This window comes from Amphibalanus amphitrite, unplaced genomic scaffold (genome assembly GCF_019059575.1).
Source record: "Amphibalanus amphitrite isolate SeventyFive unplaced genomic scaffold, NRLGWU_Aamphi_draft 001288F_arrow, whole genome shotgun sequence".
In the NCBI taxonomy this organism is placed as follows: Eukaryota; Metazoa; Arthropoda; class Thecostraca; order Balanomorpha; family Balanidae; genus Amphibalanus; species Amphibalanus amphitrite.
Genome location: NW_024882781.1, coordinates 1 through 19811, shown reverse-complemented (window position 1 = coordinate 19811; position 19811 = coordinate 1). Strand labels below are relative to the sequence as shown.

Genomic DNA, 19811 nt, shown 5'->3' with positions numbered 1-19811 from the left:
TGTCACCTTCAAAAGAGGGGGTGCCGGTGTAGGAGAGATAAGTATGGAACTCGCTGTTGACAGGGAATGACGAGTGTGTGGTTATTGATAGGTCTTGTCTAGCAGGCAGCGGAAATACTAGCGGCAAACTCGGCATCTTGTCTCACTTCTGTCATATCACTTTCTTAATTCTTTGAGTCACTTTCTGCCTACGGGCTAATGATAACTAGCATCCCATGCGGCCAACATATCTAGCGTCCTCGCCTCTCATCAGCGGTGCTGAGTCTTACCCCACTCTCCTGCCCGCGGTGTTGAGTCTGACGTCGCTCCCTCCCCGCAGTGCTGGACCCGGAGCGGGTGATCCTCTCCGACTTCAACTGCACAGAGTACGAGCACACGTTCGCCCAGTCCGAGTACAACTTTGACGCGGCGCACAACACCACCTTCTATGTGTACGTGTACGAGCTGCGTCCGCCGCTGTTCGTCCAGGTGGCCTTCTCGCAGCACCCGCGCCTCAACCTCAGACAGTTCTTCATCACATTCTCCACGTGAGTTTGGTGGGAGAGGTGGGATGGTACCCGGGTCGAGAAGGTTAATTTTGACTCTGGGCGCGGTGAAGTGCGCCGGCCGGTTAGCTCAGTTGGTTAGAGCGTCGTGCTAATAACGCGAATGTCGTGGGTTCGACCCCCACACTGGCCACTCATTTTCGTTCGTTTCGTGGGTCCCCCCTCCCCAGTCCCCATACACGCGCTGACACTGGTTAGTTGAAATAGTGTTTTTTCAGCTTAACTCACCTGTTTACATTTATATGACACGTATTGAAATAACGATGAGTCTTTAGTCTCAAATCACCACCGAGGATTGCGGTGGATTTTTCAAACTTTCAGGGTTTGGGCCAGTTGGGTACGAAATATGCGAAAGCTCTTCTCTTGACTGCATCTTCTATTTCAGATGTTTTCTTCTGCTGTTGGTGATAGCCGCGCTGTTGTGGAAAATAAAGCAGAAGTACGATAACTACAGGCGTCGCCAGGTAAGCCGCTATCTCCCAGTTATTGCAGCTCCTTTCACTTCTCCCCCGCTGTTGTCTCTCCCCACTTATTCTCCCATTAGGTCAGCCACCCCGCTGCTCTGACCTGCCGTGCCGGTGGTGGGCCGGTCGGCCGTCCCACGGGGCCACTTACCTCGTCAGTGCGTGGCTAATGCGCCGCCGTCGGTGGCCGGTAACACCCCCTGGGTAACACCCGGTAACACCAGCCACCGGCGCGGCGGCGGCTGGCTGAGTCGGCGGGGGAGTCGCGGCCACGGCTAAGGAAAACATTAAAAAACATTAATCTATCTACAATTGTGACGGATGCAAAACAACCATTTACGCAATTGCTCCTTCTCGGTGGAATTGGGAGTGGAAAATGGGGCTTGAAAACTGGAGGTGAGAGTGGAAAATGATTTTCATTTGGATGTCGTTTCCCACCCACATCTACAAATTTTGGGACACTGCTGCTAGTTGCCTTTTCTCCGCCGTGCACCTCTCCCGTAAGCCATGCTCAGCACTGACCTTATCTGATCGACTGTGTTGTGTCTGTACAGCGCCTGTTCGTTGAGATGGAGCAGATGGCCAGCCGGCCGTACGCCCAGGTTCTGACCGTTTGTCTGTCTGTCTGTACAGCGCCTGTTCGTTGAGATGGAGCAGACGGCCAGCCGGCCGTACGCCCAGGTTCTGACCGTTTGTCTGTCTGTCTGCACAGCGTCTGTTTGTTGAGATGGAGCAGATGGCCAGCCGGCCGTACGCTCAGGTCCTCCTGGAGCTCAGCCGGCGGGTGCCGCCCAGCACGGCGCCGCAGCCGGCCGGCCGGCGGAGGCACAGGGTAAGACAGACACGGAATCCCACCTCCGGGGCCCACCCCAGTCGGAACCACAGCCGGCCGGCCGGGGGCGAAGGCTAAGGGTTGTAATTTGTATAGACTGTCCCACTTCCCTCAGACGCAGGGTAAGACAAAGAACGTCTCCCCTGCCACCAGCTCTAAACAGAGACTCAGGCCGGTGAGGAAATGCCCCGTCAGTCATATTGCACCTCTCCACCCCTTTCCAGCCGTCCTGGACCCACCTTAGGTGGCCTAATATACTTCCTCCCATTATTCCGCCCATTTGTCTCCTATTGTCCTGTACTGTGTGTCATCAGACATACCCCATGCTGTGATTACATTCTCCGGTACTCTCCCAAACCCGACCTTCATTGAGGCGCCTTCTGTCGCTGAATGGCAGTCTCTGTCGCTGCCGAGCTCCCCCGACGACTGTGCAATTTAGCGGCAGCGTCCCCGGCCCGCCCCGTGAATAGCCGCGCTCCAGCCCGCTGTCAAATTAGTGTCGGCCGGCCGAGTCGCATCAGTCTCCGGAGCGGCGGCCGGCCGGCCGGACGACGGGTATTTGGTACAGTCCGGCGGCGGTGGCCGGGCTGATACCGGTCCAGGAGACAGTGTGCTGGGCGTCCGGATAACCGCGGACGGCAGAGCGGGGCGCGGGGTGACGTCAAGCGGGACACGGGGTGTCGTCAGAGCGGGACACGGGGTGACGTCAGAGATAGTCGCAGGATGACTCCAGAACGGGATACGGGATGATGATAAAGCGATTCTAGAGTAGCGGCTGCTCGGTCATCCTTCGTTTCGCTTGTTCCGCCCGGATATGCCATTGATGTTGACTGTGTTTGTCACTGGGTTTTTCACTGACCTTTGCGAACTGTATTTATTGTTCTGTACTGACCCGTGCTGACCTCCGTTCCCAGCCGGTGCAGTGACCGATAGTGCTGGAGCAGTGACCTTTACCGACCCCTGTTGACCTGTGTCCCTCCAGGCGGAGCCGCGTCCCATAATGTTGTGACCTGTACTGACGTGTACTACTGACCCGTGCTAATGTCCGTCCTCTGCCGGTGCCGCGTCCCATAGTGCAGGAGCGGTGACCTGTATAACTGACCTCTCCTGACCTGTACTGACCCGTGCCGACCTCTGCGTCCAGCCGGTGCCGTGTCCCATAGTGCTGGAGCAGTGCGCCGGCAACCGGGCGGCGCTCATCACGGTGGTCATAGAGGGCCCCACCGGCGGCCACCAGTTCGCGCCCGCCGGAGTGTCGGGTCAGTGGCTGTAGAGAGGGAGGGGGTCAGATTGTTCTGGTGGGCGGGGTGCGGGGCAGTGTGGGTATACCTAGATATTTTGGCAACTCTAGCAGCAGACACTTCAATGAGTAGTTGTTTATTCCTGTGGCATGTTTTAGATTAATTTACTTCAACTTGAAGTCGTATTGAGTAAAGTGATCATTCTTCTCTTCTTTTAGTTTGCCTTTGTTTTTACCAAGCTGGTGCTGTTGAGTTTCAGTGGCAGGTGCCAACTGTAAGGTCAGCGCATTAGCAGAAGTGCACACTTTGTCTCCCTGTCAACCCCTGCTCTCTGTATGCCTCTCGCCCCCGCTGACCTCTGCCCCTGGTCAGGTATTAACGTGGGCACGGCCCTGGTGGCGGACGGCTCGAGCCGCAAGGACAGCGTCGACCGCTCGCACAAGGCCGACAGCCGCAAGGCGCTGAAGACGACGCTGACGCCCGGCTCCGACGTGTGTGTGTAGTCGGCCGGACAGCTCGGTGAGCCGGACGTCTGAGAGCCGCCGCCCGCCGCGCCACGGCGCACGGCGCCCCGTATATGTGATAACGTAGTCAATACACGTACTGAATGCTTTATATTTTAGAGATGATGCGCCCGTGCCGGCGCGCGTGTATGGCGTCGGCTGGGCGCTCGTGTATTGCGCGTGGCTCGTTGTTTTGTTCTCATTGTGACGCGGCGTGGCCAATGGACAATGGTGTGCCGCCCCGGCGCCTGATTGACCCGCAGATGACGTCACACACGCGCGCGTGACGTCACTTGTGTCCGCGGTGGTCCCCGCTCTCCCTGTCGTAGGAGCGGGCCGGCCGGCGGGCGTCTCGTTTTGATGGTATTTGCCTGAGGTTTTGTTGTGCCCACTCATTGCGTATTGACAGAACACCGTCGCGTATTTATTGCCATTCCTGTTAGCGGCTCATCCGTGTACGCTCACTAATGGTAATGGAATTAAGGCCTATATTTCAATATAAAAACCTATCCACGCTGAGGTGTTTTGGTCTGCGCTTAACCAGGACACGATGTCTGTGGAGTGAAAGGGGGACTTTCAGTGGTCTGGACTAAAGTGGTTTAGATGGACGCAAAAGGCTGTCGCATTGGTGGAATGTCAACTCTGCTTGACTCCAGACTTCAGGGTTAAGGGTTCGATCCTTCAACGTTTTCAGACTTTATAGGTGATCCGGCGATAAGCTATCACTTCAAAGTATCATGAAGAATGCTGGAATCTGCATCACTAGAACGATTCATTGTTCATTGATAAGCTTGTCTCCTCGTCAAACCCTAATGCCGATCCGTGCCCCGTCGCTCTGCGCCCGGTGCAGTACTGATTACGTACCGTCTGTCGAGTCGATACTGCCGGAGACCGGTCTGACTCATACCCGGTCCGGCAGGCGGCAGTCCCGTCCCGACCGGTGCACTATTGACGATGCCGCTTGGTCGATACACTAATTGAAGGTCGCTACTTGACGGCAACGGTGCCGCCGATACCGCTCGTACTGAAAAGGAAACTGGAACGGTAATACGACGCCGTTTTTGAAGCATTCCAGTCCTAAGTCGTTCTTCCTTCCTTCTTGGCGATACCTAACGATAACGATAACACGCTGACTTCTCAGCCGGTAATTGGGTAAACGGCCGTAGTTATCGACCTAGGTAGTGTTTACCGTCGCCCAGCCCCAGTGCCGCTACCAGTTTAGGTCTGCAAACGAAGTGTGCAGCCTCTGGCTGCAGTGACCTGTCACTCTCGATTTTCAGTGGGTCGGGTCGAAGAGTAGCAGATGTGTAATCGAACAAATGGTAGGTATCTGGTTCGGGAGCTGTGAGCGGTGCTACACAGCACTGGGTACATTTCCCACACTCTGGCTGTGTTAGGTGTGCCAGCGGCGGAGGCTCGGAGTACGAACAGCCACTTAGGTGTGGAGTGCCACCGGGGGGTGTTTGCCGAGTGAAGTCAACGGTGAACTTCACCAGCACGGCGCCTAACAGGCAAGAGTGGAGCAATCACATCCAATGCAGAGGGCTATGGCTGTTCCGAGTGCCTTTGCAACAGCCCACTCTGACTAGTCTTCTTTTTCGTCAAATTACGGATAGCAGCACGTGATTATGAATATCGTTAACTGTTGACATGGCCACATCTAAGATCCGTAAAAAAATACCACTCGAGCTTTCAGTGGACCGTTTACATAGTTTGATACCATATTTATATGGCTGGGCTCTTATGAGTAACCGCAATAGAACGCCTTTTGGGCGAAGAACGAGCGAGCGAGATAGTGAGCCCTGCACGTGCGGAAGGGCGAGAGAGTACTTTCAACGGGCTTGTGCAAAGCACCCTTCTAACCGGTCGCTAGCGGTGTGCCAAATTTGAACGCAATCGGCCCAGCCGTTCCTGAGATCTGGAAGCGGCATTCTGCACGTGCGCACGTGCAAACGGGGTCCAAACTGACTTTTGCACGGCACCCTACTAACTGGTCCCCAGCCGTGTACCAAATTTGAGCGCAATCGGCCCAGCCGTTCTCGAGATCTGGGAGCGCCCCTGCACGTGCGCACATGCAGTAGCACCCTAACCGCAACACATGGGAATGCATTGCCTGGTGGGTGCCAACCTGTAGGTATGCCAAGTTTCAGCGAAATCGCCCCAGTAATTACCGAGTTATTGAAATGGGAACAAATTTGGCACCTCTTCTTTTTGCATTTTGCACGTGCAGTGGGGGTCACTCACATAGATCAAGAGTGTCCGACCATTGGTAGAAGGGATGCAGCTACCCTACAAAAGTTACCGCAAGACAATCGCCCAAGCGGCTGCTGAGTGCTGAGATATGGGCCTCTCAAAATCACTACTTTTGCAAAACAGCTTGAACACCCTTGACTTTTCACGTGGCACGTGCCACGACGGTCACTGAGATGTATCAAATGTAGTCAATTACGGGGTAGAAGGGATGGGGCTACCCAGCAAACAAGACCGCAGGCCAATCGGTCCAGCGGTTGCTGAGATATAAGCCTCTCAAAAGCGTTACAAGCCGGGCCGGGCCGGGCCGCTCATCTGATATTTTTCCGTTATATTGAAAAGCCTCGCTTCGCTCGCTGCGCTCGCTCGCTCGTAATTACTCCTGTATATCGCCCGTTATGAGCCCATGAAGAAACAATTTTATTGTCTGTGCTAGTTTCACTGTCAAATGCATTTTCAACTATCTACGATTTTGTGGAAAACTAGGCACACGCCGGCCTCTCTCACATCGCCACACCGAGCAGCCGGGCCGCCAGCACTCGGAATGCTCGGCCAAGGTCCCGTCGGCCTGACAGCGACGCCCGAGGCGGCCCAGGCGCACCTCGCCAGGGCTGACTCTGGACCAGCCGACCCTGGCATAGTGGACCAAGGGCACGGCAGCCCGGCGACGGCGCCCGGGGCAGCGGTGCAGCCAGCCCGCGCGGTGGGGCGAGTCACGGCCGACGAGGAGCGCCCGGGGTGGGGACGTACGGGGCGGGGGTGCCGAGGGCCTGAGGCGACCCCGCCCTGGACCAGCTCAGCTCGACGGTGGTGTCACGTGGGCCTCCTCCCGACGGCGAACTGGGGAGGGGGCGAGGCTGGCCGTGGCGCCGCCGTATATAAAGCGTGTGCTCGGCGGTTCAAGTCAGTTCAGTTCTTCGGCTCCAGTCTCCAATCTCCAGTGGGAGTCTCCAGTCGGAGTCTCCAGGCGGAGTCTCCAGCAGGGAGTTTTCTGTCTTCGTCAGTCTCCTTCGGTCTTCAGTCTTCGTCAGTCTGCGGCAGCTCTTCGGTCAGCAGTCTTCGAGTTATCTCGGCCCGTCGGTCGAGACCCCGAGGCCGCTGAGTGCTCTGGTGTGTGCGACTGCGAGTGTTGTGAAAGTGATCATGTAAGTACTACAACGGGTTCAACCAGCCGCGCTGATGGCGCGCTGGTTGGGCCGTAGGTTGTGTGTGAGTAGAGAGGGAATGGATTGCGAATGTTGAGTGGCTTGCTTTCCCCATCCTTAATAATAACACCTCTATGTGCAAACGCTGTCTCTGGGGCTGTGGTGAGCGGAGTCTCAGGCGATGGAGAGTCGGACTGGTGCTGAGAGAGTAATCGGATTTCAGAGCCACACATCCAAACAAGTAGGTAGGATAAAACATATTTTCACAATTTGGTACTGCCAAGTGCAAAGACAGCCGTGCGACACGTGAAGATAACCTTGTCTTGCGGCACAGCCTACCACTTCAGGCAGTACTGCTGGCGACATCTATTGACTGAGCATGTAACTACCGCCCCTATTGTATTTATGTGCTGATGCGGTCAGCGACGAGACCTCCATGCATCACAGGAAGACAACTTTGTCATGCGGTACAGTCTACCACTTCAGGCAGTACTGCTAGCGACATCTAGTGACTGAATATGTAACGCCGCATTTGCTGCGAAACTGCGAAGAGATGTCTGCCATTTTCCATGAGCGCCATACATCACAAGAAGATAACCCTGTCTTGCGGTACAGTCTACCACTTCAGGCAGTCCTTGTGGCGACATCTATTGGCTAAATATATAACTAAAGCACGCTTGCGCCCGCGAAACTAGTTATACAGAGATTCCAGGTAAACGTTACCTTTTGGAGTACCTCAACAGGACCAGTACCATCGAACCACTTCTATCCCACTGGATGGACGAGGTTGACGGCGCCACCTGCGGTCAGGAATGTCCTCACATGGACAATCGCGGCCGACTCCGTCACGCACCCGGACAGAAAATGGGCACGCGATCTTCCCGTCAGGTTCCGCGGCCTTTCCCCCAGTCCTCCTACACACACAAAACGGAAAACGGGTGACGGTCAGATACCCTGTTCTGCTGCCGCTTTTATTTCTGTTCTGGATTATCGTTGAAATTAAATAAACCTACTTACCTAACTCCTAAGCTAGTAAACAAGCCGGAGTAGGTCTATCACTTGACACTTTTTATTTTAGTTGAGTTAAGTATGGATTAATGTTTCATTTATCTGTTCAAATGTAAGCTCATAGAAAGATGTAAACTTTCCGCTGAAGGCATTAAGTTTCGTAGGAATTGACGAATCACAGATCAGCACCACTGTGTTTACCACGCCCGGGTGCGATCACATGCAGTCCTGCCGAGGCAGTCGTGTCGCGATGTCGCATACTTTCCCACCTGGCTGCCGAGCCACTCCGGCGCGTGCTGGGGGACATATCGTGACCTCTCTGAACCATACCCCTCCCTCCTACCCCACGCTGGCTGACCGTGAACGGCGTTCATTATCGGGCCGTGTCTCCGACCAGCGCCCTGGATCGGTGCCCGTCAGGACCTACACCACTCGGCGACCACAGGGGAGCCCCGACAGCCGGGGTGACGCTGCAGACAGGCGCCCGGTTGGGTAGGGGAGGTTTGGACAGTCACCAGGACAGCAGGGGTGAACAGGGGTGAACAGACGCCCGGCAGGTCTGAACAGGTGTCCAGTGCAGCGGTCTGAGCGACAGGCGCTCAATGGGTTAACTAAGATAAGCAGTTGAGTCCGATGATATCGACAAGAAAACCTGCGTGAGTAGCGACCTACATTCATCTTGAACGGGTCATTCCACCGTAATGCTGATCACCTTCGATGGTTGCACATTCCGCTCTAGAATGGAGCGGTAACTTCAATCGATTACCTTTCCCCAGGCCACTATCCAATCGTACCGTTGTTGAAGCCATCGTGCGACGGAATATAGTTCCTTGCCGTTTGATCTGCTACCTCGGCGCGGCGGTCCGTTTGAGCTCGACGGTCCCCTCTAACTCGCTGAGGGCCTACCCTCGCACCGCCCTCCGTCGGCCGGGGAACCCCGCTCGGTCATCGGGTCGGCCGGCCGATCGGAACTGGGTCGGTCGCCGCCGGCGGCGGTCGATGACGTCCGCTCGGCCGGCCGGCGGTGGCGTCATCCGTCAGCCGAGGCGATGGCCGGCGGACGGCCGTCATCAGACGGCCATTGCCGCGGGGGCGCACAGGGACACGGTGACCAGGCAGGGGAGGGCACGGAAAGGGCAGGGTGGACAGAACAGGATAGACGGAGCAGAGTGGACAGGAAAGAAGTGAACTACTGAATACTGATAGAGTAGGTGTGGAGAAGGCAGAGCTTGAACACGACAGAACAGACAGAACATGTGGAAGTTGTAGGCTTCTACGACCAGACTTTTCCTGTCAATGATCCGCCTCTCCCGGCTACCAGTCGATAATGTTTCGCTTTGAATTTTCGTACCGAGGTCAGTATCAAGCTCAATGTAATTGTCCTCCTAATGTCGCTTGATAACGACATCTATATGAATATCGAAACGCTTACAGTAAGCAACTAGTAACCGCCGGAAAAACGATCACAGAGAGGACAAAGGCAAAAACTTCATCGATGACGGTGCACAGGGCAGGATAGACAGGACCGATCGTGGATGAGGCACGGTAAACGGGCGCTGGCAGAATGACTTGAACCCAACTGGCGCTGCCGGGGCTGAGTGGTCGGCCTGTGGCTTTGTTCGAGCGTCGGACACGGCGGTTCGCTCGCCTCTCGGTCGGAGCCAGCCTCCGGCTAACGTGTTGGTTTCTAGCGCTCTCCTCCCTTCCCGACGCCGGGAGATCGCCCGACGTTGGCGACGTCTCCGGTCAGCTCTGCCTCTGCCGTGTCAGCTGCGTTTCATGGGCCCTTCCAGCCTTATCTAGTGTCTGTCCTGTGGCCAGCTCCCGAGTCCCCAGCTCAGGGTTCAGCCACGGCAGCTCGGAGGGCGCGCGCCAACATAACGTCCCGCCAACGCCGCCGGGCGTGCGTCGAGCGCCGATTGATCGCACGCGTCGGCAGCGCGTCGGCTCGGCTCGCTCGGCGGCGGCGGCGGCGGTGGGCGGCGGCCGGTATCGGCCGGTCAGTGGTGAGCGCGCCGGCCGCCGGCAGCATGAGCGCCGCGGCGCCGATCGTGTCTGCCCGGTCATGTCGCGTGACCTGTACGGAGAGCCGCCGGCCGGGCGCGCCGCTCGCCGCGCCGAGCCGGTGACGGGCGCCTTTCCGCCGGCGTCGGGCGGAGCCGGCCGCGGCGGCAGTCCGCTGGTGCGCCGCAGCCGCTACAGCCGCTCCACGAGCAACTCGCCGCTGCCCGGCGAGCCGCGGCGCGTGCCGCACTCGGCCTCCTCGTCGCACATCAACTCGTACCCGGACGAGCTGGCCAGCCCGGGTATGGACCACCTGGACCGGGGCGGGCCGCGCGCCAACTCGCACCACCGCTCGCGATCCACGTCGCGCGGCGCCTCGTCGCGCGGTTACCATGGTGACGGACATGAGCGCGAGTTTGTGCCCATCCGCGAACCGCCGCCGCGCGACCGACCCGACCTCGGCATGCCGCCCAGACGAGAACGCTCGCTCGAGCGCGGCATGCGAGACGGGATGCGCGACAGCATGCGTGACAGCATGCGAGATGGCATGCGAGACGGTCTCCGTGACGGGATGTTGGACGATGAGGGTCTGTACGGGCCGCCGCCGGGGCACCACATGTCGCGCTCGGCTCGCCAGTCGCCCAGTGCCGACTTTGGCGGCAAGCACGGCGGCACGCGCGACTCGTATATTGTGGAGATGCAGGCGCAGAACGGCGAGTTTCACCGAGAGCTGAGCCAGCTCAAAAAGGAGCTGGAACTCACCAACCAGAAGCTCGGTTCCAGTATGCACAGCATCAAAACTTTCTGGTCGCCGGAACTGAAGAAGGAGCGACAGATGCGCAAAGACGAGTCGGCCAAGTACAGCCTGATGAACGACCAGATCAAGCTGCTGACGGCCGAGAACCAGGTGGGTTCAGCGTGGGCCACGGCGGTACAATACGCTGGCGATGGGGTGGGGGATTGTAAAATTGTATTGGTGCTGCAGATTTGACGAGGCCTTCTTAGGGTGATTCATATGTAACGGCATGAAACTATTTTAGTTCAAACCAAGTTCACCGTTCATCGTCAACTTACATAAGCCCCAAGAATATATATGTTACAGGGAGTTTGAGAAATCCGTGAGTTTGCAAACTCACTGACCGGTCAGGGAGTTTGAGAAATTCCAGAGCGATTGGGCCAAATAAAAACAAGTGTGCAGCATGTGGGTGGCATACGTGCCGTCCGTAATGTTAAAACAAAGGTGGCTAGTTGTAGGGCCTCGCACGCTGACAAAACGCTTATAGATCATATGCACACCATAAATACCTTTCTGATTTTAAACTGCTCAGTGATCTATCCATGCATGTACCGCCTTATTTAGTCATACATTTATTTAGTTCACGTCCCAATTAGATCCGTTCCACTCAAGTGTGGCTATTCCAGAGTCAGGCTCAATATCAAAGTAGAAACAGCTCACTGTTGGTCACTTATGCTAAAGTACAGGCACACGCACCGATTCACGCCCATTCCCACTCCGCCATAGACGTGTCATCGAGAGCCGGCGCTGCTGGCAGCCAGCCCAGCTGCGACTGGCGCACGCTGCTTGTTTGTTTTTGTTTTGTTGGGTTAGGCCCTTTCGGTCTTACAAGACCATTTCAGAGCCGGACGAATGATAGGAATTAGGGGGAGACATTGGTCTGGGCAGGCACCCTACAGAGTCGCCGGGGCTGAGCCCGTCCGAATGGACAGACCGACCAGCCCCCCAAGCACTCTCTGCACCCGGCTACGGGGTGCATTCCCTCGGGAGTAGCGGGATTCCAAGGGAGCAGCCCGCATGAGATAAAGGTGCCTGTCCAGCCCGGAGTGGGGGGTTTCGGCGTGAAGGAGAAGGATTTCAGTATCCTGATTCCTGAGGATGGAAACGACGGAACCGAGGAGCACGTTGCTCCGAACCTCCCCTTTACATAGCCGCGAGAGTAGCATTTTTCGGTAAAACAATTAAGGATCTCTAAGCTTTTTGTCAGCGTGCGAGGCCCTACAACTAGCCACCTTTGTTTTAACATCACGGACAGCACGTATGCCACCCACATGCTGCACACTTGTTTTCATTTGGCCCAATCGCTGTGGAATTTCTCAAACTCCCTGACCGGTCAGTGAGTTTGCAAACTCCCTAGTGAATTTGTAAACTCCCTAGTGAGTTTGCAAACTCACTGATGGGTCAGGGAGTTTGCAAACTCCCTAGGGAGTTTGCAAACTCACGGATTTCTCAAACTCCCTGTAACATATACATCACAACAATAAGATAAAACGCTGCCGTATTCCATCGTCTGGGAACAGAGAGCTGCCTTCATTCCCCGAGCAATAAATGAACAGGAGAGAATGCAGTATGTGAATAATACAAAAAACACTAAAAGCAATCAAACCAAACCCAAACCCATTTGATGTCACGACAGAACTCAAAAACGGACCGATTGCTGGACCCTAGAGCACCCGGGCTCCCGAGCTCCTCCCACGCCGGAGCCGACGGACGTGGCCTTTGCGTGTGTGCGTCCATTAGCGCGTGACACCCGATCCCACCGGTCCTGTCCTCCGAGAAAGGCAGCAAGGTGACGCATGGGGCGCCGAGGCCATGACTCTGCTTACCAAGGGTGGGAGGGAGGCTACTCGGGAACGCACGGGGAGTCTTGGGTTCTGTGGAAAATGGTGAATAAAAGTAGACCGTCTCGAAAAAGACCGTCCGACAAATGCAAAGGTATGTATGCTATTTTGGGTCTCATGACTGTTTTCAAAGTTATGTCCAGTGGCAGCCAGTTTCGTTCACAGTGCAATCATTGCCGCCGTATAGTATTTGCTCCACGCAAACTGCATCGGCGACAGCTGCTCGCTGTTGGTCCTGACGAATCAGCAAACACTGGCTCCGCAGTGCACACCCGGTCCTCACCAGCCGGTTCACCTCGCCGGAGCAGCCTCCGACAGCACGTTCAGGACGGCGGTTTCTGGTAAAAACACCAATTTCGTTTGGCAAAAACATGTCATCGTCTAAGTCTGGTCTGCGGATTCCTCGCGGACCGTAGAATAAGCTCAGCTCGCCGCAAAACAGAACGGATTGCCTGAGATGGCGTAACAATGGCCTCTGTCTCAAGGCTGGAGTAAAAGTAGTCGATTTCATTCAAGCACTGACCCAAAATAAGAGTGATTTTACGAGTTTCGTGATCAATAAAACCGCTTGTTAAAACATCCCAGGGACAAATGCTCTGAAGCATAGGTACAGAGAAATTGTAATAGCCTTTTACACCCCAGTATCACACTGTTCCTAGATTTCTCATATTGGGTCATTTTGACTGGCAGGAATGCGTACAAATTTATCGGATGGCATAACAGCTATCGCTCGACAGTCCTATTCCAATTGACAACTAAAAATCGACCTCACGTGAACACATTCCATTGTAATGTGTTGCGTTGAAGTCTACAGATAGGCAAAGGCTAGGCTAGGCTAAAGTTGAAGTCTGTAAGATGGTTAGTGCCTTGCGCCAGTTTCTTAATTATTGCCCCACCATGTCAGTGCAGAGTCTCGGCCTGCTCCCTGTATCGACTGCGTCCCGCGCGCTGTTGTGCGTCAGCTCACAATGTTCGAGCATGGCTATCCGTCCGGCCCCCGGCGCCGCGCCCCCGCTCCGTGGCGGATAATCCTCTGAGTGCACGGCCGAGGCACTTGTGAGCGGGTTAGCTGGCTCGGACCGTGCCTGGCATCTACTCCAGAGATGATCCGACCGACAGAGCCACGGGCAGGGGTATAGCTGCAGAGCCGCGGAGAGCCACGGGCGGGGACAGACGCGGCGCCAGCAGCCGTTCCAATGACCGAGCTCAGAGATCAGCCTCCGATGACCTTTGATTGGGTTCTTTATGTAATGGTCGCATTGCCTTAAATGGGCGTTCCTTAATGACGTCGGAGAAAACCTTAGAGATAGAGTAACGACAGTCGATGGTATCAGTGTTTCGATCGGTTTGTGTAATGTAGCGGACTGGCTCCGGGGCTGATTACTGGAAATGTGGGCGACGAAGACGTCTGACATTCGAATAATTATATTATTTGAAAATATAATCGTTAAAGCGAAAGAGTTGCTTCTCTCTTGGAAGTTAGCAAAGCGAAAACTTTGGCATACTTATATCCATAACGATATTACTAATGGCAAAAGTTTATAGACACGATAAATGATCCATTGAATGACAGCAGCCGATCGTAGACAACGTCTTACGTCTTTTGTCCATTTGTCTAGCATACTGGCAGGCCTACTCAATGGGCCAAGCCAATGCAACTTTAAAGAAAGAACTTAAATATAGAAGTTCTTTCTACAAAAAATATAAGAAACCTTTTCTTAAGATTATCAAGGAGTGTACACCAAATGAACAAAGCTTAGATTCACCATACGATATCAAGTAAAGATACAAATAATAAATCCCATCTTAATAGATGCAAGTCAGCAGAGTCAGTAGCAATTTAAAGCGTATGCCTTCTAAGACAAAATCAAAGCTATTTCAAATTAGCCAGCGTTGGCACTTTTCCGTTAGGTAGGAAAACATCACCAGAGTTCTCGCCCGTGCCAGCTCTGTGGTTCAGCTCTGACGGTCAGCTTTGTCTGTCAGCTTTGTCAGCTCTATCGGTCAGCTATGAGTCTGTATGTCAGCTCTGTCGGTCAGCTTTGTCTGTCAGCTCTGTCAGCTCTATCGGTCAGCTATGAGTCTGTATGTCAGCTCTGTCGGTTAGCTTTGTCTGTCAGCTCTGTCAGCTCTATCGGTCAGCTATGAGTCTGTATGTCAGCTCTGTCGGTCAGCTTTGTCTGTCAGCTCTGTCAGCTCTATCGGTCAGCTCAGTGGCGCAGCCAGGGGGGGTCAGAGGGTCAGCTGACCCCCCCCCCCCCAAAAAAAAAAAAAATTCTGCCAAGGGCCCGTTATGAGAAAGAGAGAGAGAGAGAGAGAGAGAGAGAGAGAGAGAGAGAGAGAGAGAGAGAGAGAGAGAGAGAGAGAGAGAGAGAGAGAGAGGAGAGAGAGAGATGTCCTAATCTAATCGGACGAGCCTGCTTCGAGAAATGCCTACTGGGACACCACGGGTGAGGGACCTGGGGCCCAAGGTGGACGGAGCCCGGCCCCCGTGTGGATGGGGCCCGGGTCCCCGGGAGAACGGGGCTCGTGCCCCCGGGAGAACGGGCCCGGGCCCCCCGGGTGGATGGTGCCCGGGTCCCCGGGTGGATGAGGCCCGCTAGGGTGACCCGCTTGCTCCGCAGCGCGAATAAGGGGTATTTTCGATCGGTGGGCGTTTGGTTGGTCTTGTGCCCGTGGGTTATCTATCCATTTCGGTCGATTGCTTTTTGACGGGTTAACATTTTGGTTTGGGAAAAAAATAGCCATCGCATCGAGGTGCCCGTGTCTGATAAGCAATAAGCATGCTTTCTACTTTAGCACATGTCAAATCGTGTTTTATAGCATTGGTGCGTAGATCATTGAAAAAAAAAATGAAGCCGTAGATGAATTTCGCTAAAATGGCTATGCAGAAGTTGAAAATGGAATGAATGCAGAATATGAAAATGGCTACATTTATATTAAGAATACTGTTGCTAGTCATACAAAAATGATGAGTGGATCTAGGAGAAAATTGAATGCTCTTCCCAAAGATAACATTTTCAATTGTCAAACGTATCAGGCTATGCAGCAAACCTGTGTTATTTTGTAAGTGGCACATCATGGACAAATGCCATTTTCTCCAGGAATTTGTTCCTCCTTGTTTTTTATCAATCCGCTTTTCACATTTTTTTTCATGAGAGGCGGCACATTTCTCTTACCAAGAGGCGTTGTTTGAAGTCGCTCCGTCTGGTAGAGCCCGAAAATAGCATTAAGTCCAAAATCCGTCCGAAACGTTAATTTTTCAAGCAAAAGTGCCCTTACGGGTGCATGTGGCACGTGCTATCCCCTGCACCGCATAGATTTCGATACCCCGTTCGATTTTCTATACGGTGCTGTTTTTCCCGTGCCGATCGGGCCCACGGTCACCGAGATATTGCACGGGGACCGAACCCGTGTCGGGCAAATTAGCCATTTTCGCCCGATTTTGCAAGCCGATTTATACATGTAAAGCATATGACGCGAATTTGCACTTTTTAGGCACTCGCTATCGACCCGATCAAGCTGAGACCTCTCAAAGGCACGTTACCCATCCTTGTTCTATAAGTTGCGCAAATGTCAGCGCGTTAGGTACAATGGTCTTGCCTGTACCCCGCGCTAAGTAACACCACGCCGGGACCTCGGTAACAGACAAAATATACGTCACCACATCACCACACCACAACAAACTGGGCCCAAGGCAATACATGTTCCATGTGAGCGCGTTGAAACTTCTTGTAAGCGAATTCACGTAATGAAGAAAAATAATGGCACAATCTACTACAGCAGCCAATAGATGACTTAGGACAGACACATGGGACTCATTAAATCTTGTCCGACAGAAGCGGGCCACAGTTCCGTTTGCATATGTGCTATGCATATTGCGGAAGGGAGCACATTTCGGCCTAGAAAGATACGAATTCATACTTCATAGTAGCAGCCTATTTCTTTCGTGGTCAATTTGCGTAGAAATTGAACACCGGGTGATTACCGAGCTAATTTTCTATCAAAACTTTCCGATTCCAACTCGCTCAGGGTTATCGTGTAGGTAAAGGGGGCCCGCTCAGCAGAAAGCGTATGAAATATGGAGACATTCTGAAAAATAGGTGGGGGCCCGTACACTAGGGGGCCCGCTTTGGAGGCGATGACCCCCCCCCCCCCCGAAATGAAATCCTGGCTGCGCCACTGGGTCAGCTATGAGTCTATATGTCAGCTCTGTCGGTCAGCTTTGACTGTCAGCTCTGTCAGCTCTATCGGTCAGCTATGAGTCTGTATGTCAGCTCTGTCGGTCAGCTTTGTCTGTCAGCTCTGTCAGCTCTATCGGTCAGCTATGTGTCTGTATGTCAGCTCTGTCGGTCAGCTTTGTCTGTCAGCTCTGTCAGCTCTATCGGTCAGCTATGAGTATGTATGTCAGCTCTGTCGGTCAGCTTTGTCTGTCAGCTCTGTCAGCTCTATCGGTCAGCTATGAGTCTGTTTGTCAGCTCTGTCGGTCAGCTCTGTCTGTCAGTGTCTCAGCTCTGTCAGTCAGTGCCTCAGCTCTGACGGTCAGCGCTGCTGCTCAGCTCTGTATGTCGACTCTGTTGGTCAGCTCTGTATGTCAGCTCTGTCGGTCAGCTCTGTCGGTCAGCTCTGTCGGTCAGCTCTGTCGGTCAGCTTGTCTGTCAGCTCTGTCAGCTCTGTCTCTGTCGGTCAGCTCATGTCGGTCAGTTCTGCGGGCCGCGCTGACCGGAGGAGGAGGAGGAGCACCCGGACCCATATCGACCACTGGCCGCCGAGGGGGGGGGGGGGGTGGAGGGGAGGGGAGCCGGGGGCGGGGTCCAGCTGGGAGACGCGGCCATCCGAGGCGCCCTCAAATAACGCCCCAAAGGCTGAAAGGACGTCCGACCGTGGCCGGCCGGCCATGACCTAGATGGACCGAATCTCCGCGGGCCGGTCTATGGTTTAAACAGGAAACAGGAATGGAGAGAGAGAGAGAGAGAGAGAGAGAGAGAGAGAGGGAGAGAGAGAGAGAGAGAGAGAGAGAGAGAGGGAGAGAGAGAGAGAGACTGAAACCTTACCTAAGTTTATTGGAAGTGAAGTAGCAGCGAATTAATAAAGCGTACTTTCTTTGAATGATTCGCTGCAGCAGTTAGCCATTACTTTAGGGTATCGGGCTAAAGGGTTTTTAGACTAAATTCACTAAAAGTGGTTCAAGTTTGTTTTCATCAAAAGCGTGTACAATGAAAAACAGGCCATAGTAATGGGATTCAGATTATTTAATGTATATTCACGATCATATGCAGCTGTTAGCCTGAGCCATTGAGCTTTCATCTCGGAAAAGGCACATATGTACGAGCATATCTACCTCACAGTTATCTTCCCAAATAATTTTGTCACAGTAATAATGCACATCTGCATCCATCCATTAGCTACCTGGCCTACCCTGGGACAGTATTCAGAGTCTCGGCAGCACCGCCGCGCTCGGCCGGATCTGCAAGGCGTGTGTAATGCGTCCCTAATGAAACTCTGATGCCTAATTGAGCAGCCATAGTGGCCGCATTTCCCCTGGGTCGCGCCTATGCGGTATACGCCGGCCGGTTAATGGCTCCGTGGAACCGGACTCACAGGTAACCATTATATGCACCTAGGCCGGCACGAACATGACATAGGACGTGTAACGCCAATTTTGTCATTACTTCTAGCTTGGTGAGAGATGAGATGATGCTTTTCAGGCGATGTTTTTAAGTTTAACCCTCGCCGGCACAGGCCATTTTGCGTCCTTCGACGGCAAAGGGGGGTACGACCCCCCCTCCTCCTCGCGTTTGGCCCCTGATCGAGCTAGAGCTTCGCGGAAAAAACGAGCGTGCTGCCCGTCACGAGAGGAAGCCGATGCTATCCAATTTTAAGGTCCTAGGTCATTGGTTGACCTTCCAGGTCAGGCCAATGACCCAAAAGTCGGGAAAATTGGGACCTGTTAGAAAGTCGTAAAGTGTGGCTGCTATAGGTTTTTTGGGGTGCTGGTCACGAATATCGTGTTAGTTAAGATTACAGATGATGTCTTTAAGCATGTAGACCAGGTCGGGTCAGGTCAAGTCAGGTCAACCAGTAGGGGTCGTGACGGGTAATCGTAGTACGTGTCAACCGCGTCTGGCAGCTTCGTAACATGTTATTAACCCTCGCCCGCACATGGGGGGGGGGTGGTTGCCACCCCCCCCCCCCAGGTAGTTTTTCTGCTCTGCACTCAACATTTTTAGAGCTAGAAGGCTGATTTTTCGTATAGTTGCTCTTCTATCTTTTCTTGATGTCCACTGAAAATTTCAAGTTTCTGTGGTTTTTGGTTTCGGAGATATGACCTTGTTTTTCAGGTCATGTCATGACCCAAATGGCCAATTCTCAACATCTTGCGTTGGCTATGGGCCTTGTGAGCTTTTAACACCTTGATTTCGGCCTTTTATGCCAATCCTACCTCCCACCTATCATGAAACATGATGTTCGACGATGTACAGAGGTCAAGGTCAGGGTCAAGGTCAACCTAGGTCATCTAAGAAAATTGCGTTTTAGGCAAGCTGAATTTACTTTTTTTGAAATTTTTTGACTACATTTTTGGTAAAAGCTTCTCAGATCATGATTTCATGTAATATGGACACATAAACAATCGGTGCACACATCAGTATACACACAGACACACACAGACATACAAACACATATTATTGACCTTGACCTAACTTGACCTGAGATGACCTCAGCAGCAAAAACCTGGTCGGGTAGTGTGACAAAGAGGTTCTAGCTGGCTTGGCACCAGAAAACGGCATCGTCATCGGTATATGACAAGCAGCGCGCTTGATATCCAACGGTGACCTAAAACAGCAACATTTTTAGTTTGACCTGACCTGGAAGGTCAATGACTGACCTGAGAAGGTAAAACTGGGTATCATTGGATTCGTCTCTTCCCAAAGAATCTTTTTGGTCCTTACCGCTAAGCTCTATCTCCAACAGGAACGAAATGGCGCGGGGGGTGGCAACCACCCCCCCCATGTGCGTTCTAGGATGGGAAAATGGCATGTGCGGGCGAGGGTTAAGGCGCCAAAACTACTTCGTAAATGTTCATATGGTTGCTAAATTCAAGTTCAGGTCCAAAACTAGCCCAGAAAATGTAAACTCGAAAATTTAGCCGAGGTCACCAAGGTCAATAACCTGACTTTAGGT

At 53.6% G+C, this 19811-nt stretch overlaps 2 protein-coding genes and 1 non-coding gene across 4 annotated transcripts in view; all 3 read left to right on the top strand.

Moving 5' to 3' along the window:
- Nucleotides 1-4101, top strand: part of LOC122371881 (attractin-like protein 1) — a 28189-nt gene extending 24088 nt beyond the window's left edge. The window contains exons 18-22 of one of the 2 annotated variants that reach the window (XM_043348635.1): nt 320-527; nt 931-1009; nt 1722-1841; nt 2986-3100; nt 3455-4101. In XM_043348635.1, the coding sequence (XP_043204570.1) occupies nt 320-527; nt 931-1009; nt 1722-1841; nt 2986-3100; nt 3455-3585 (653 nt within the window). In that variant the 3' untranslated portion in view covers nt 3586-4101. Of the gene's footprint in view, nt 1-319; nt 528-930; nt 1010-1563; nt 1693-1721; nt 1842-2985; nt 3101-3454 lie in introns of those variants that run through there. The other variant, XM_043348634.1, reaches the window with a different exon arrangement.
- Trnai-aau lies at nt 605-678 on the top strand. The gene has a single exon. It is a non-coding gene; the product is annotated as a tRNA-Ile (tRNA).
- A 5871-nt stretch (nt 4102-9972) lies between the features above and the next one.
- On the top strand, nt 9973-10899 carry LOC122371880 (the record flags this gene model as incomplete). The annotated part of the gene is made up of 1 exon (XM_043348633.1): nt 9973-10899. A coding segment is annotated over exon 1 (846 nt), but the record flags the coding sequence as incomplete, so codon positions are not given.
- Nucleotides 10900-19811: the final 8912 nt, after the last annotated feature.